Source organism: Protopterus annectens, chromosome 11.part0 (genome assembly GCF_019279795.1).
Source record: "Protopterus annectens isolate FY-2018-M chromosome 11.part0, PAN1.0, whole genome shotgun sequence".
Lineage (NCBI taxonomy): Eukaryota > Metazoa > Chordata > Ceratodontiformes > Protopteridae > Protopterus > Protopterus annectens.
Window position 1 is genome coordinate 849,219,410 of NC_056745.1, and position 17,188 is coordinate 849,236,597.

Consider the following 17,188-nt stretch of genomic DNA (forward strand, 5'->3'; position numbering starts at 1 on the left):
GGAGTGTAGTGCATGGTTTAGGGTTAGGCACAGAGATAGGGAGATTAGGTTTAGGGAGCAATCCTAAATGGAAGGGATAATGGGATTTTAGATTTAGAGAGCAAGCCAGAATGGGAGTGCAAAGGATATGGGTTTTGGGAGCTTTCAGGAATTTAGGTATAGGAAGAGGAAGGGGAGTTTAGGTTTTGTCAGGAATGGGAGAGTTTAGAGTTAAGCACTGGGTAGGAATTTTTATTGTTAGGGTCAGGGTTCTGGTAGGGATAGTTAGCATTACAGGGAAGGAGCTATTTGAAGTTAGAGGACTTGCTGAAATGAAAGAGTGGTAGCAGGGAAATGTGTCTCGAGTAAATGTGCCGCACGCAACTGTAATACACCCAGTTAAAAATACTCATTGAATTCTGAGTCCAGCTTGCTCTTATTCGACATTAAGGCAGGCTCAAAAGTAATGTGGATCATGGTGTAAGTCCTATCATTTTAGCAAAAGGCAGCATATGAGTTGCAGTATCACACTGTGATAACAATTGCATAGTACTGTATAACTTTAGGAACTTGCAAATTATCACAATTTATTCTTTAAAATTCCTGACCATAGTGCTCAGTCAGATTGCTAATACCATCAAGTCCCATTTCTTCACACCAGGTAGAATGAAAGTAGTCTTGCAAATCAACTAAAGAAAGACTAAGCTATTTTCTGTGAGAGCAATCTCCTTACACAGGGACTCTACTGTTTATTATCAGATTGTTTGATGGTCAGAATGGCAGACCTGAAAGGTCTTCTGCATTATTCAGGGTTTAAATGTTCTAGGTTCAAATAACTGTGCATTGATTTGACAAAATGTAATTAATCATATAGGATGCCCTCACATCCCTGCTGCAAGGTATTGACATCTGCACTGATTTACTTTTCATAATTAAGTTTAAAGTCAATCAGCCTCCAGCCATGTCAAGCCCTCAATCCATCTATACTCATGTGTGTTTGACCTAACTCTAAACTTGCCACTGCCCCTAACCCCAACTCTGCACATGACCTTACAAAACACTCTTTCTTTAACATATTTAAAGTATGCCTGATCGTATTTTTGAATTTTATTTTTATTCGTTTTTTATATATGTTTAAAAGCCTTGGATTTTCCTTTATCAGTTGGTAAAACTGGGATTTTTTCAATATTATTTTATCTCATGCATCAGGGTTCTGGCTTTTTCTGCATGTCTATATGTGTGTGTAGAGAGAGAGAGAGAGAGAGAGAGAATGAGATAGAGTGACAGAAAGAATCCATCCCTCCATCCATCCTCAACCCCTTTTCTCCATTTTGCATGAATGAGAGAGAATATGAACAATAAATCAAGTTTCTATCAGTGCCAAAAGGACTACAGAAATATTGGCCAAAGATAAGTGATCAACTGAAAATAAAGCTACATAATCCAGTGATGAAGGCAACATGAAGACAATAAATTTAAATGATTTATCTACTTACTATTTATTTTTGTTTGTTAACCACGATAGCCAGATGGAGTAATGTCCATTTCAGCTGATCTATATAGAGTAAATCTCCAAAACCATAATTAAAAAGTATAGTAAATATATTAAATATGGTTAGGAAATAAAAGACAACATGCAGTATGCAAAATCCCATATGAACTATAGCTTTTATGCAAGATGCAGTCATAAAACTAAGCAAGTGGCATTTGCAGTTCTGCAATGTACAATGACAAATGAAAGCACAAAATGACAGGTAGGGGAGCACAGCAATGCAGAGTGATCAACAGGAACACCACTGCAAGCGAGCACACTGAAGATACTATGACTTTTCCTCTTATAAACTGGAAAAGGGGTAAATAGGAATGCAAACAAGTAGAAAAGCAAAGTATAGCAACTGGAAGAAAATGAAAAAAATCATATGTAATTAATATGGTATGGATGGTAGTTTGGGGAAAAAGTTTGTTTTTTTAAAGATGATACAGCCATATTTTCATTAATATAAGTGAAGAGAAGTTGGGGAAGGTATAGAGGAATGGCTTTAGGTGAGATACATACAAAAGAGCAGGTACAGGTAGACAAACATGGACCACATACACAGGCAGATGGTGGGGGTTAAAGGTAGTCAAACATGCAGCATATACACAGACAGATGGGGGAGGGTCAATGGGGTGTAGGTCCTTCTTATTCAAGAATGATGACACTGTCAGAGTCATTAATGCAATTAAATATCTGGATTGTACATGCTTGAATATATGGATACAATACAAAGAGTAGACAAGTTGTGTTAAGACTAGACAATGCACAAGATATGAGGAAAGACACAGAAAGACGTGGTAACACTAAGAAAGGTAGTTGGGCTGCTGGCGTGGTTGACTGCCAGGTCAGCTCAGAGTACAACATACTTAAGCATTACACACCTGAGTAACCCATAGGTTCATAGGTAGGTATTAGGCTATCCGCCCTGGGACCTATACAAGCTCAGCCAAAAAGGTACCCTGGCTTTTGCCACCCAAGAAAATTATTTTCCTATGCCACTGTCAAGCAGAGCCACAGAGGTGATCCCCGAGGTGAATTTCCTATTTCCCATCCAATCGTCAAGATTTTTCTTGAAGAGTGCTAATGAGGAGCTTTGTTTGTTATAGATAGGTAGTTCAGCATCATTTGCTGCACTAAGAGCCCAGTGATTAGGGCCCACTGGTGAAGCAGCTCCCTACTCCCCACTCCATTGTCCATGTTCCCACTACAGGTGTCCAGTTGCCGGTGCACCTCTGCAGCCACCAGCCTTTGCACCAGCCCCTGGCTTGCTGTTGGAAGATATAGCAAACCTACTTGCTGACAAATTCAGCTCCATCTTTACCCCTTTCTCCCCCTCAACCTTTTGTCAGGAAATACCATAAAATATAACTCCTCCTTCTGTCACTAGGGAACAGGTCATAGGGCATCTGTTTGAGCCTCTTGATCCTCTTGGTGAGATACTTTTGGGGTCTTTCCAGTTGCTGCAGATGTCGGGTAAGGTACTTCCCAAACGGGGAATTGTACTCAATTATGGGCCTGATAAGTGATGAGTAGAGGGGCACAATGACCTCTCTTGATCTAGATGTGAACCCTTTCATGATAAGGTGAGCTATATAGAAGGTCTTTCTAACCACTTTGGCAATGTGATTGTCAAAGGAGAGATTGCTATCTACTTGGGTCCCCAAGTCCCTAATTACTTCTTCCGCACTTAATGGATTACCACCTATGTGGTAATTTGTGGGCACTTTATTTTTCCCAAAGGGGACGACTATGCACTTTTTGGCATTTAGCTTTAGGCCATGGCTCTGGCACCAGTTATCCGTCTCTGTGAGACCCTTTTGGAGGATGTTTTTGTCAGCCGGAGAGTCGATTATGGCACCCAGCTTGTAGTCATCTGCGAACTTGGTCAGCCATAGTCCACCTGTGTTAGCCTGTACCTTGGAGAAATATATACCGAACAAGAGAGGCCCCAGGACTGAGCCTTGTGGGATGCCAGTTGTAACTGGTTTAGAGTCTGACATGGCACCTGCTATTCTGACCATGTGGGTTCTATCCTTGAGCCAGTTTGCAACCCATCTTGTGACATAGGGGTTGATATTTAAGCGGGTGAGCTTATTTATGATGCCCGAGTGGGGTATTGTGTTGAAGGCTTTTGCGAGGTCCAGGTAGGCTGTGTGGACTACCTTCCCTTCATCTATGGCTTTGGTAACTATTTCAAAGAAGTCAACCAGGTTCAAGAGGCAAGATTTGCCCTTAACAAAGCCGAATTGGGTAGGATCCAGTGTCTGGAGGTTCCCAATGTCTTTGTTTATGACATCCATGATGATATGCTCCATAGCTTTGCAGACCAGGCTAGTCAGGCTTATAGGGCAAAAGTTTCCGGGGTATGTTGTGGCACCACCTTTGTGGAGTGGGACCACTGTTGCTGTATGCCATTCCTTGGGTACATATCCTGAAGTAAGGCTGAGACTGAACAGTGACTTTATATGATGGTTTAGTTCTTCTTGGAGCTTGTGTAAGACACAGCCCAGGACACCATCTGGTCCCATTGAGCCTGTGTTTTTTTGCTTTGGAGAGGGCAGCTCTGTGATCTCAGGAAGGCTACACTCTGTTGGGATATACATTTGCTCTTTTGGGGGGGAAGGGGGGAGAAGTTTGCACTGAACCTTTCTGCCAGGATGTTGGCAATGTCTGTGGGTTCAGTGTATTTTTTGTCATTTTGCACTAACTCAGAGCATATCTGGGAGTTGCCTCCCAGGTTTCTGACATAACTAAAGAAGGCATTGTGATTAACTTTAGTGTCTTGTGCAATTTTTCTTTCAAAGCTCGCCTTAGATGATTTTATGAGAGATCGTAGTTTCTTGCTAGTACTGATCAGTGACGCCTTCCCTTTCTTGGGATTTTGCTCTGTCATGTAGTAGCTTTCTCCTTCTGTTGTATAGCTTATTTATGGCTGGGGTCCACCAGACAGGTCTCCTGCCTTTGGAGGAGTGAGGCTTGGTTTTATTTGGGATAGCATGCTCCATGCATTCCTGTAGGTGTCCATAGAATGCTTTTGTAAAGGATTCTGCATTTTGGGCCATATTTTCCACTGGTCCAGGGGCTTTGAAGGATTCCACCTCAGTTTTGAGAAGTGTGAAGTTTGCTTTTGAGAAGTTCTTCACCATGGTTTCCTTGGCTAGGGGTGGGGACGGAATATGAATGTCCAGTGAGATTTGTTTATGGTCTGATCTTACCAATGAGGGCTATACCTCTGGTGTGGAACATAGAGACCCCATGTTGGTGATGACCAGATCCAATATGTTTTCCCCTCTTGTGGGAGTGGTGACCAGTTGTTCCATAGCATTTAAGTTTATAAATTCTAGGAACCATTGGATGAGGATGTTTGGGCTTGAGTAGTTTTCCCAATCGATGTTTGGGTAGTTGAAGTCACCCAATATAATAGTGTTTGGAGAGACCTTCATATTCTCCAGTGTTCTCAGGAAAGCCGAGTGAGGTTCCTGTGTTTGGGAGGGTGGTCTGTAGCAGGCTACAAACTGAAAGGCAGTTTTGCCCACTGTTAGTTGCACATGGATGGTCTCTGATGCTTCGTGCAGTGCCACTAACATGAAGGTGTGGGTATCTTTGATAAATATGGATACTTCCCCTCCTTTTGTGGTTCGGTCTGAGTTTTGGGGTCGGAAAGCATGGTATGAGGTATAACCTGCTAGTGCTGGGGTGCTCTTGAAAGCCTTAAACCAGGTTTCTGTTACTGCACAAATATTGATATTCTGCATACTGAGGAGAGTCTCGGGTGCATGCATCTTGAGGTTTAGACTTCTGGCATTGAGCAGCATTACCCTTAGTTTTTTTTTCTTTGTGTTGTCTATGGGGGTGGGTTTGTCTTTGAGAAGGTCACCAATGCAAGCTGAGGGAAAAATTATTCACTTTGCTTACCTTGACCTGGCCAAGGCATTTGACACAATACCCACCTTGGCATTATTGAAAACCTCAAGAGGTTAGGTACAAACCTGTATGTCACCCAGTGGATAGCCAACTGTCTCACAGACAGGACTCAGGAAGTTAGAATTGGGGAGTCCACCACTACAGTGAGGCCAGTCACAAGTGAATTCCCCACGGATGAGTCTTTGGACCGCTCCTTTTTGGCATTTACTTCTCTGAAGTCAAGGTCAATGTCAATGGTCTCTGGGTGACTAAATTTCCAGATGATTGCAAGTTAGGCAATGTCATTTTATCCCACACTAACATAAATGTTCTCCAGGAAGGGCTGACACAGACAACAGGTGTCAGAGCCATGGAGTAAAACTAAATTCCAAGAAAGGCATAATAGTATCCTTCGGGAAGTCATTCACCTCTGGTAACTATCATATTGACACACACCCCATAGAGCTGACCCAGTAGTCAGAGACTTAGAGTGACAGAAAGAATCCATCCCTCCATCCATCCTCAACCCCTTTTTCCCATTTTGCATGAATGAGAGAGAATGACGGTAGTTTAATATAAAGGCAAAGGTATGTTTACTTGAATGCTAAGGCTATTGAATGTGTTTCATTGCAGGTTCATGTATGATGTGGAACCTGCTTGTTTTCTAGGAGTTGGGGCTGCAAGCTTGCTCCACCTAGAGTCACTTGTGTGTGTATGCGTTTGGAAAGTTCTATGGTTTATGTTCTGGTGGCATTAGTGTCCTGAAGTTTCCAGTTTGAAGTTGTGGATGCAGTCTGTCCAGCAGGTCATTTATTTGTAGATAAATGTTGCTGTTGTGTTTTCATTACTTGCAAGTAGAACTGTGTGTGTTGCTTTGTTTAGTGAAACTACCAGCAGTTGAATTGTCTTTGGAAGAATTTCATAGAATTATTTGACATTTTGATGTAATATTCAGTCATTTTTTGAAGAAGAAATGGGTCTTGTTGAATGGTTATACCAAGCAATATAACCAAAACTATATAAATATGTAACCTCAGTTCATCAATATCACACTGAAAGCTTTTGAATATCATATAATCTAAACAATCTCTTCCAATACTACTTTTATCACAAGCATTTCCTTACAACATAGGCATACTTTGTTTAAATTGCTGCAATGTCAGAGACAGGAGTTTTTGGTTTTACATAACAGTTAAGTACCCCCTAACTCTTGAGGTGGCCCACATACAGTTAATATACTTAAAGTAACAAAGGTGTGTTTGTCTATGCATGTATTGGGGATGGGGATCTGTGGTGCTTCTTTACAGCAAAAGCATTTGTACTTTAGTTTTCATTGTATAGGGGGACCATCTTCTCTGGTACCAGGCTATATCTGTGAAGACTACGTAATTGAAAACAGTATCAGGAAGCACATAGTCAAAATACATCAAACACCAACGCTAAAAACAAAGTACTTGTTTAAAATGCATGAAACTTAAATATACATCTCATTTCTGACAATTTCTGTTGAGGTGTTCAACCTGTGACATCTCCAGCAAAAGGAAAAATACTTAATAAGTCTTAAGTTTAACCATAGCTCTTACTCTAAACTTAAACCTAATAATACAACCCTAAAAAAGCAATAAACTCAAGTCTGAGATAGATGACAGCTCTGACCCTAAGTCCCTAAATTCTGCAAATTCTGCACACTAATGTTTTCATCCAAATGACCTTTTGATGTATGCAATATTAGAGCAAAGTATTTGATGAAACATCCTTTAATTAACATTATTATTTTATTTTACTAGCCACTTGCATACTGTTTTGAATCTTTGACACTTCCCTGACAACCACATCACTGATTGTAGATTCCTTGAGGCCACATAAACAAAAAGTGCTATGGTCAAACCCAATCTTTAAATAATATATAGATCAAAAGAAAAAGAAAACATAGAGCTCAACTACAAATGCAGTTCTAAGCATTTCAATATAATCCCCTTCTAGGCATAACATCCCCATCAACCAATAAACCTAAGCCTGAACATAACTTTAATCCTAATCTTAACCTAATCTTATCCTAAAACAAGACCTTAAATCTAACCCCAACCTAGATTTCAGATCTAAGCCCAAGGTCACAAAGAGTTCTACATATCCTACAAAGTTGCCCAACCAAGAATATATTCATTCTTTCATGGCAAGGTCAGCAAAGCTAAGTTTGACCAAGCAGTCTCATTAAAACAGTTTTTGATAATATTGTTCTCAAATATCTGTTCCACTTCCTTTTTGTAATAGCCAAATAAACAACATAATGATGGTAGATCTTTGCTAATAGCCTGAAAAAATACAAATTGCAATAAGATATTAAATGCAGAGCAGGCTGAAGGTGATCAGATAAAGTGTGTGTCTTGGGTAACTATATACCTTGGCATTTTATCCCTTTCTAGTAGAACTGGCATAGGCTATGCTTCTTAACAACTCAGATTAAAACTTAAACAATAGAGTCAGTTTCATTTATGCTCATTTTTTTTCTGTTAATGCAAATACTCACACAAGAAAAATGCCTTAAGTCAGAGTGAGTTTCACTTTTAGAGCTCAGCATTTTGCATCTCTTTATTTATTATCAGAATACAAAGCAATCCCATGCAAAGTATATATTTAATATTGCATTTTTAAAGAGGCTTAGAGCTGTTTATTAGATCAATCTTATTTACATACCCCCAAGGGCTATTACATTCAGACAAATATGGCAATAATGGTTATGAGACAAGCTAGGTTTTCATATTAGGATTTTTGTAGTAAAGTCTGTGTTAATTTCTGCATTTATACTGTTTGATGCAAGAGAGCATATCTTTGAATTCTGTATTGAAACAACATAAAACCAGTGTAGGATGCCCTAAATGGTTTTATGAAGCATAGTGTTATAGCTCATTTAATGTTGTTTCATGGAAAAAAAATTTTTGCACACCACTGATTTAATTTTCAGTTTACCAGTATATTACAGCAAAACTAAACATAAAGCTGAAACAAAAATGATTTTCAACTAACAGAATTCTTGTTTTTATAGTTTTGGAGTCGCTGAAGCCTGAAAGATTTGACGAAACTGGATATACAATAATAGCACAGAGGTAAGATGGATTCCACACTGCAGATATGAAACAGCATCCCAGATATAAATCTCAGCAGAGATTTGTAGCTATTAAAGCATGTATGCAGGGAAAGTTTTGACTGTGAGAATAAACTTGATTGATTATAATTACTACTACTTTTCTCATATTTCTGAAATAACTTATTTACTTGCACTGCACACACACATATGTGTGTGTATATGTGTGTGTGTGTGTGTGTGTGTGTGTGTGTGTGTGTGTGTGTGTGTGTGTGTATGCTCGTGCATGGTGTGTGTGTATATATGAATATATTACACGTGTGTGTATAGAAATACAAACACACACACACACACACACACACACACACACACACACACACACACATATGATGTGCATTAATCTGTGTGTGTATGTGCATTTTACTCATATGTATGTCATTTTGTGAGATATCATAGGAAAGTCCATTTAGAAGTGCAGCAACATTTCAGCCAAAATACATTTTTGAAAAAAAAATGTAGTGCCACATATCTGAAGATGTTTACTAATGTATGTGAGTAATTTAAACAGATATATGTATCATATCCATGATAAATGATTGCAAATATAGAACAGATTATTTTTATGAAAAAATAATTATTTTCTATTGGGGATGCTGTTCACATATTACAAATAATATAACAAAGATCTTGATTTCTCATTAAGTATTTCATTAATGTTGCATACATCATTTTGTTGCACACATCATTTTGGTATACATTTGCACAGAATACAAGTACTTTTCTTGTGTACCTTTAGGTTGTCACCATTTTATTTTATTTTACAATTTAGTAACTCAGTAGACATGCTGTCTGCTGATCCTTTTCAGTCATGACCTGTGTAAAACTCTTTTAACAGGATTACTAATTATTAATTAATATATAATCCAATTTATAATGCCATCTGAAAAACAAATCTTATTTTAAAACTGACTCTAATTAAATATTTACAAAATATACAGGTGGAAACATTCCTATACATAATTTCCTGATAGTATAAAACTCCCAACTAGCAAGCAAATGTACTTTTATTCATTTTGCATGTGCTGCCTGTCATTTTTTTTTTTGAATGTTTGAAGATTTTCACTATTTTTTATGTCAGTTTGTAGCTGGTTTCATATAGCTGGTCCCATTCAAGAGAGGGTTTTTATGCTACTCCCAGTCTCATTCTAAGTCTGACCAATGTGATTGTCCTTTCTTGGCTGTCCTAAAGGAGTAACTTTATTCTCTGATTAGGAATAACAGTATAAATGATGGACAACAGCCAAGATGTAGAATTTCATAAATCAGAGTATTAAGGAAAAGGTGTCCCAATTAGCGAGCTTTCATAAAGTGCAATGGTAACAATTTCTGTTTAAAAGTTCTGGAGATTTAGTAGTCCTGTTCCAAACCATGTAATATGACCCATATACCTCAATTGATATACGTCGGTAAGTATCTGTGTCTGTGTTACTTTCAGTAACATTGGTTGCTTTCATATTAAAACATAGGCGCAGTGATGGAAAAGGACATGTGTGATAGTTGTTAAAGATTTAAATGGACTGTTCCTTGTAGACATTTTGCAGCCACATCACTAAACAAGGACACAGACAATATGCTTGCACAGTTTAGAATAGGGATATTAAAACAAAGTGTCATGCTCCGAATAAATATTCAGAGAGATGGCAAAATTATGCCCATTAATTTCCACACAGAATAGCCAGAAATCAGCACTGAGCTCTATCTGAGTCATGTGGCAATAAAGTATAATAGCATATCAGCATGTATAGATATCTTTTGCATTTGAAAAGAAAGAAATACATACAGAGATATAAAAAAGTTGCAGATTTTACATAGCATATCTAAAGGTCAGTACTGAACACCAGACCTTGAAACATTAACCGTAGTAAAAGTTGTTTGAAATATAAGTTTCACATTTCAATTTTTTAACCAGTGCTATGAAGCGTCATGCTATCAAAACATCTCTCTGTCAGTGTTCTTACCTTCTGAATACACTTCTTGTTAATTAATTCTCGGTGGTGTGTCCTGTGGTGACTACCTGTCATTACCTGTGATGCCTCTAATATGCATGTGTTAACTGGGAGGGTGTTTTGAGCTTGTTTTTCGTGTGCTGATAAATGTATTTGATTCAGCTTCAAAAAAGGACAGACCTCTTCAGGTAATGTCTTATATGACATTAACATTTAGAATGACTGCCTGCGAGGAGCCCTGTATAGTTTTTGCGTCCTAATACTGTGTGTTTCATATATATATATATATATAGTGAAATAAGAAAGACCTTTATGATCACTGACTGTGCTGCACTACATGTGTTTTAGTATTTTATGTACATATTTGTAAGTTCCTGTAATACACAAGGAGCAAAATATCTCAAATCTTAATGGAAAACTGGCAGTCTGGAATTTGTTGCAGAGGGTTAAGAAAATGAGCTGTCATTCCTATGGCATAGGGTTTGATTCATCTAGCCTCAATTTGCATACTGTGTGACCATGAGCAAGCCAGTTAACCATATATTGCTCTTGCGTCACCCCTGAAAGTGTACAGTGGGCTTACCTTGATAGCAGGTAGTATTATTATTAAACTATGGATGTGTGGAGGCCCTTCCTAAATTCTCTCACATTTACTTTGCTATCTTTTCACTCCAATGCAGCATATCTTTTGGGTCTAGTATGCTATGGAAGACTCTTGCAATTAAAAGAAAAACTTAGCTTACTCTGACCTTTAGCATTAGTGTCACTAACATCATGAATATACAGAGACACATAACAGACCACTTCATTATTTGTTTCTTGGAAGTGATTTACTTTCCTCATGGGCATGGCATTTTTTCTAAGATGATTTATAGCAGATTCTTCATACTTTGTGCATTTGCGTGCTTTTTGTCTGAAATAGTAATAAATGATGTGAATTCTGAAACCCTGATACCCAGTGTATAAAAATAATAGTAGTTATGGTGGATCATCGTAAAGGAAATACAAGCTTCAGAAGTACATAATTTACAGTCATGTGTGCATGATAGCAAATTTAAATCATGTAAAATGGATTGCAGTATCCAAATACCATGAAATATTGTTCTGGTACACCAAAAAGGAGATTAAGTATACCAAATATGTGATATTTATAAAACAACAGTGCTGTTCTTTGGGCTTATATCTTTGGACTCATATAAGAGAAGGCTATAGTATCACACCACTGAGTCATACTAGTTATTGCAGTTGCATTTAATGTTACCACATGTGATGATGTATCCTAGTGACCTCTGTATAATGCTACAATAACACATTCAGATATACAAATCCAACACTGGCATCTTTTGTTTACAGCTGTAGATGATTGTTACATCTGTCGGTGTAGATATTGTATGTAACACAGATCAAATCAGCTTTTATGCACTTCTGCTATAGAATATAAGACATCCAGAGAGGGAAAGATGCATGAATACAAGACCAGCAATTTTTATAGATTTTATTTAAATGGTACAATTAACAAAATCTTAATTTAGACACCATTTTGCTTTTTAATATATATATTTTTTATCTCAGCTTGTTTCTTATTTTGTTAACAGCATTTTAATGTACATGCAGTGGAGGGGACTGCTTTTTGGGGGAGTGCTTTTCTCCCTTTGTCCCTTTAGAAAATAGACTTAACCATTATGGTTAATTTGTCAGCAAATTGTAATATTTGTATTTATTTATTTATTTTACATTTATTTACTGGGAAAGTCCGACTGGTCATGTATCCAATTTTCAGCAGAGGCCTGGGAAGAAAAGCTCCACAAAGATTAGTACAGCTTCTTCTTCTTCTTCCAGCCTTTGCCAGTTCGGGGTCGCTACAGTGGATCACCTGTCCACTCATGATTGGCAGTGGAGTTTTACGGTATCAAGTTGCCAGCCCAACCTTCCACAGAAGGCACACAAAGATTAGTACACCAAATATGTACTGTACTTTATTAATATGTGTTTTGTATTTACTGTATTTGCTCCACAAAGATTAGTAGAGCAAATACAGTAAATACAAAACATGTTAATAAAGTACAGTACAGACAGAAAGTTAATAAGGTACAGTTTTAAGGCCAAGAAAGGAGCAAAAAGTAAATATACTATACGGAGCACGGTGTGTTACAATAAACAATACAGTTGAAAGGACATTTTGTTCAGTCATTTGGTTACATTCACCAGTGGCTAGTACAGTAAACACACATCGATTGAGTGAGAAAATATAAAGGAGTTGTTGCAAGCCTTCATAGAAGGTTAAGGTATGATATGATCTAATTAAATGAAGCTACCAGGGTCAGAACAATTACATAACCAAGAACTATGTAAATGGGACCGTAGGAGTTTTTTTTTAATTATTTTTTTCACTGGTCCTAATATATATGTGGATGATATTAGATGCTTTTGCAATAGAAGTAGAAAACAAGGAGTCCCCAGAGCTATTGTTGCTTTTGCTTGCGTCAGCCAGTGCTTTATTGGTGGATCTTAATAGATGTTTTTCAGAGTAGATGTTAGATAGACCTTGAAGACCAGGAACTCTATTGGGATAATATAGAATACAGTGGGATATTGTAAGCTGGTTATATGTATGCAGGTTGGGTAATTCTAGCCAGGATAGTTGCTTGATTGCTAAGCAGTGATGTGTCCTAAAGGGCGACTCAGTAGCAAACCTAGCTATTTTATTGTAGCAGGTGTTTAGTTTGTTAAAGTCTGCTTTGTTTAGGTTGATGAGTATGTGTGAGACGTAGAGGAGTGTGGATAGTAGGTGGGTCCTTGTGATGGTGGCTTTACTGTCATTGGTGAGGTACTTTCTTTACTGTCTGTGCAATGTGCATGTCAAATTTCATGTTGTGATCTGTAATAAGCCCTAGATGTTTGATGTGTTGTACAGGTTTGATAGGGTGTTATTGGTTGAGAATATTGTAAATGTTGGTATGGGGTCTAAGGCTCTAGTGGGATAGAATATCATTAGCTGTGTTTTATTGGGGATAAATATTATTTCAGAGTTGGCTAACCAGGTTTCAACAGTGGTAAAAGAATCCTGTGTCAATTCCTGGATTTGAGGGAGTGATGGGGCAGAATAGATTAGAGTAGAATCATCAGCGTACTGGACTAGAGTGGCATGCTGGGTAGCTTTGTGGAGTTGGTTGGTGAATATATTGAAAAGAAGAGGTCCAAGAATAGATCCTAGGGGGACCCTAGGGTGACAGGTAGGAAGTAGATAAGGAGTTTTTCCATTTTACTGCTTGTTGGTGGTTGGCTAGATAGTCTTAAAACCACTAGTGTGGAGTGGCTGAGATTAAGATCAGAGACCACAGAAAGAAGTTTGGGATGGGAGACAGTATTGAAGTCCTAGGAGAGATGTAGGAATACAGTGGATACTAGGTTACCATTGTTTTGATGTTGGTTTACTCTGTTGGTAAAGCTAATAAGGGCTGTGGTAGTACTGTGGTTGGGATGGAATCCATGCTGGGTGTTGGTTAGCAGTTTATTATTATTATTTATTTATTTTACATTTGTTAACCGGGAATGTCCATCTGGATATGTGCCCTTTTTCAGAGGAGGTCCGGGGAGAAAAGCTCCAGAAAATCATACAATACTGCATAGACAGTACAGTGTATAGTTACAACATAAACATATTAGAAAAGCATTACGTTGAAATTATTCTAATATATAAAAAGTATTAGTTTTAAGCCATAAATAGTTATGCAGGAGATTGAGTAGGAATTTTTTATAAGACTATATACAACAGAGATGATCATGAGTCAAATATTTTCTTATGGGTTGTACTTAGTTCATTTTAGGGAGTTTTTAAGTAAGAGAGTATAGATAAGATGAGACATAAGTAATAGATAGAATGGAGTTTAGATATAGACATTAATGCTTAAGGAAAGGTTCTAGAGCAGAAGTGAGGGATGTAAGGGGGTAGTAGGAGTCTAACCTGGGCTATGGCAGGTACATAGCCAGGGGTTTGTAAGGTAGGTTTTTAGGAGTTTTTAAACTGTTTAGGTGAGGAGGCATCCATAAGTGGGATGGGTAGAGAGTTCCAGAGTTTGGAGATATAGAAGGAGAATAGAGCTTCACCTGCAGAATCTTTTACTTTGGTGAGTTGGAGGAGTAGATTGTTGTTTGAGGAAGGGATCTGGATGCTAAGTATGGTTGGATTAGGTTTTTAAGGGCTGTTTGTTTTTCTGGATGGTGGAGGATCTTATGGGCTATGGTTAGTTGTTTAAATTGAAGTAAGAGAGGGAGTTCTAGCCAGTCCAGTTGCCTGAGAGATTGACAGTAGTGGGATTTATAGTGGGTATTTGTGGCAAATTTGGAGAGTTTGTTATAGCAGGTTTCAAGCTTTGTGAAGTCGATTTTACGAAGGTTTGTTAGGATAGGGGATGCATATAAAAGTGTCGATAGAAGGTGTGTTCTAGTAATTGTACTTTTTGTATTTTTAGTTAGGTATATTTTATTCCTGTAAAGGAGACTAATTTTTTTGTGTAATTTTTTAATGGATTGATCTATGTGGACATCAAATTTCAGGTTATTATCAATAATAACAACTAGAAGTTTGGTATGGGGGGGTAGGAGTAATTGAGGTTTTGTTCTTAGACAAGATGTGAAAGTTTGCTGAGGGAGGAGGGTTTCTAGTAGGGTAGAAAAGCATAAGTTTAGTCTTATTGGGATTTAGTAAAAGTTGGGAGTTTGTTAGTTATGTTTCAACAGATGGGAATGTGTCTTGGGTGATAGATTGTAGGAAAGAGGCAGAGCAGATCAGAGTGGAGTCAGCATATTGAGTGATTCTGGCTTAGGGTTGCAGAGTGGAGGTGATTGGTAAATAGGAAGAAAAGAAGGTGACCAAGGATGGAGCCTTGGGGTACCCCTACGGTGACTGGTAGGAGGGGTGAGACGGATTCTTTCCAAAGGACATTTTGTTGTTGATTTAAGTAGCTTTAGGACCATGCTATAGCTGTGTTACTGAGGTTGTGGGAGGGCAGAATGTTTATGAGTTTGTGGTGATTGACCATGTCATTATGACAAGTTCAGGAATATTGCTGAGGTGATCTGGAAGTTGTTTCTGAGCTGATTTACACTGTTTGTGTAGGATAGAAGGGCTGTTGTGCTATGGGCAGGGTGAAAGCCATGTTGAGTGTGTGATAGGAGGTTGTGAGTTAATAGATAATCCATGAGTTGTGAGTGAATGACTCTTTCAAGGATTTTAGATAGGGGGAGAGGTGGCAATGGGGTGATAGCTAGTTGGTTCACAGGAGCTACTTCTTTTGTGTAAGGGTATGATGTGTAATATTTTCCAGACAGTGGGAACATAAGTCTCAGTGATGGATCTATTTATAAGTAGGGCTGTTGGGTGGCAGATTGCCACTGATGCTAGTTTTAGATAGTCTACAGGAATGTTATCGGCAGCTAAGGAAGTTGGTTTTAGTTTATCTAGTAGTTTTTGGATGTGATGGGTGGGGACTGGTTTTATTTTGAAGAGGTTATTGCAATTTTGTGGGGGGTATTGTGATTTGTTTCTGGGGGGTAGTTGTGTTATTTAGATTGTTTGCTAGAGATTGAATGGATTCTGTAAACTAGTTGTTGAACTGGGTGGCAATGCCTTCACAGCTGTCAGCTGTATTAGGTATAGGTGTGGTATTTTTACCTGGTTGTAACAGGTTGTTTACAGCTGCCCAGAACTTTTGTGGGTTATTTTGATGTTTGGTTTGGATGTTGTGGTAGAAGATAGTTTTGTCAGTTTTAATTAATTTCTTAGCTTTGTTTCTGAGTTCCAGGAAAAGATGTTTATTGGTGCTGGTTTTCTTCTTATGGAACTGTAACCAGGCCTTGTCCCTGTCTTTTGAGTACTGCTCTAGTTTCTTTAGTTAACCAGTGTGCATAGTTTGATTTTATTTGAATATTTCTAGTTGGTGCATGGGAGTTGAGAATCTCAAGGAAGGTGTTATTGAAGGACACTACTGCCTCATCTAGTGGTAGTAGTTTGAGATCGTCCCAAGAACAGTGTTTAAGATCAGAGATAAATTTGTCTGGATTAAATTGTTTTTTGCTCCTGATTGTGTGGTAAGTAGTTGGATGAGGTATTTGGTTTTGATTTCTTAAGAGAAATGTTGGGCAGTCGTCGCTTAGGTTATCAGTGAGGGTACCTGAGTGGGTTGCTAGGTGGGGGGAATTTATTAGTATCCAGTCCAGTATGGATTCACATTTAGAGGTTTTATCGGTCCTGGTTAGGGCTGAGATGATTTGGGCTTAGCCATACAGGTTGATGTGCAGAGTGGGATTTGGGGATTAACATAGAAGCCAGTCTATGTTAAAGTCCCCCATTAAGATAGTCTCCTGAGGGAGGGCTATAGTACACCATTGCAATAGGTTTTCCAGAGTGGAGATGCTATTACCTGGTGGGATGTATCCTCCTAATGTATTAAGGTATTTTTTGGGGTTGATGGTTAATTTGGCTATAATTAACTCGGTATTTGTGAGGTCTGGGGGAGAGGCATGCAAGAGTTCAACTGTTAGATGGTCTTTGTATAGGATGGCTACACCACATCCTTTTTTATCTGTTCTGTCTTTTCTTAGGATATTGTAACCTGGGGGCTGATTTCATTGTTGCTGATGTGTGGTTTTAGCCATATCTTGGTTAAAGTAACTATATCT

At 38.2% G+C, this 17,188-nt stretch overlaps 1 protein-coding gene across 4 annotated transcripts in view; it reads left to right on the forward strand.

Moving 5' to 3' along the window:
• CACNA2D1 (calcium voltage-gated channel auxiliary subunit alpha2delta 1) overlaps positions 1–17,188 on the forward strand; it is a 3,475,830-nt gene that overhangs the window by 3,026,912 nt on the left and 431,730 nt on the right. For all 4 annotated transcript variants that reach the window (XM_044088264.1, XM_044088265.1, XM_044088266.1 and 1 more), the window contains one exon: positions 8,463–8,523. In XM_044088264.1, coding sequence (XP_043944199.1) covers positions 8,463–8,523 — 61 coding nt within the window. The remainder of the gene's footprint in view (positions 1–8,462; positions 8,524–17,188) is intronic.